This window comes from Sinocyclocheilus grahami, unplaced genomic scaffold, assembly GCF_001515645.1.
Source record: "Sinocyclocheilus grahami isolate Dianchi unplaced genomic scaffold, SAMN03320097.WGS_v1.1 scaffold1339.1, whole genome shotgun sequence".
Classification (NCBI taxonomy): Eukaryota; Metazoa; Chordata; class Actinopteri; order Cypriniformes; family Cyprinidae; genus Sinocyclocheilus; species Sinocyclocheilus grahami.
The window spans coordinates 8534-9937 of record NW_015506518.1 but is presented as its reverse complement, the minus strand read 5'-3'; the positions used below and the strand labels follow the sequence as shown (position 1 = coordinate 9937).

General features: G+C 37.7%; 1 protein-coding gene across 1 annotated transcript in view; it reads left to right on the top strand.

Annotated features, from left to right (window-relative positions):
• Positions 1 to 877, top strand: part of LOC107569364 (small G protein signaling modulator 1-like) — a 22072-nt gene extending 21195 nt beyond the window's left edge. Inside the window, exons 23-24 of the mRNA XM_016255448.1 lie at positions 333 to 500; positions 586 to 877. Of these exons, the coding sequence (XP_016110934.1) occupies positions 333 to 500; positions 586 to 674 (257 nt within the window). The 3' untranslated portion in view covers positions 675 to 877. The remainder of the gene's footprint in view (positions 1 to 332; positions 501 to 585) is intronic.
• Positions 878 to 1404: the final 527 nt, after the last annotated feature.

The window sequence follows — 1404 nt, the reverse complement described above, 5'->3', positions numbered from 1 at the left end:
TTATTCATTTCACTTTTGGTGTGCAAAGTCTTTTATATTTGCCAAAAATAGAACTTTTTTATTTTAAAAACAAACAAGCAAGCCCTGTCCAGATTTAAAAAGTAACGCAAAAGTAACACATTACACAAGTAACATAATTAGTTACTTTTTTTTATGGAGAAACGCAATATTGTAATGCATTACTTTTAAAAGTAACTTTCCCCAACACTGTTCACTACATTCCAAAGCATGATATTGTACTTTATACTCCTCTACATTTCTTAAAAACATGTCATTCCTGGTTCTTTTGAGCTGGAGAAATCGTCACCTGCTGTTGTTCACCTCTCTGTCAGAAATGGTGTACGATGACGTGTTCTCGGTGTGGGAGACCGTCTGGGCCGCGCGTTACGCCTCCTCGGAGCACTTCGTGCTGTTCATCGCGCTGGCGCTGGTGGAGCTGTACCGCGACATCATCCTGGAGAACAACATGGACTTCACCGACATCATCAAGTTCTTCAACGGTGAGCCGACTGACCAATCATCATAGGGCTGTGCAAAATCAGAGCCGACGTGACGTGCTGTTTGTTGTCCTCTGTCTTCTTCTAGAAATGGCTGAACGGCATGACATCCCCAAGCTGCTGCTCATGGCCCGAGAGCTGGTGCACAAGGTCCAGATCCTGATTGAGAACAAGTGAACCAACTTCTGAAGATGCTCGGTATCTGTTTTTGGCCTTTAAACAAACCCTCAGCTGAAGTAAAGGCCAAACCAGTGTTGCTTTCATCTGCCCAGACTTTAATATCAATATTTATTATATTTCAGATTAATTTATAGAGAATGCATATTGAAATAGGAAGTCTGAGCAGGACAAATGTGGCCCTGGAGCACAAAAGCAGTCATAAGTCGCTGGGGTATATTTGTAGCAATAGCCAACAATACATTGTATGTGTCAAAATTATAGATTTTTCTTTTACGCCAAAAATCATTAGGATATTAAGTAAAGATCATGTTCCGTGAAGATATTTTGTAAATTTCCTACCGTAAATATATCAAAACTTAATGTTTGATTAGTAATATGCATTGCTAAGAACTTCATTTGAACAACTTTAAAGATGATTTTCTCAATATTTAGATTTTTTTGCATCCTCAGATTCCAGATTTTCAAATAGTTGTATCTCGGCCAAATATTGTCCGATCCTAACAAACCATACATCAATGGAAAGCTTATTTATTCATCTTTCAGATGATGTATACATCTCAATTTCAAAAAATTGACCCTTATGACTGGTTTTGTGGTCCAGGGTCACAAATCACCCATTTGACTGGACAAAAATACATGTTAACATTTATTTAGTTATGGATTCAAAGCTAAACTGATTTTGATTTTATGGGGTCTGTAAGGGTAAATATGACTGAGAATATATAAG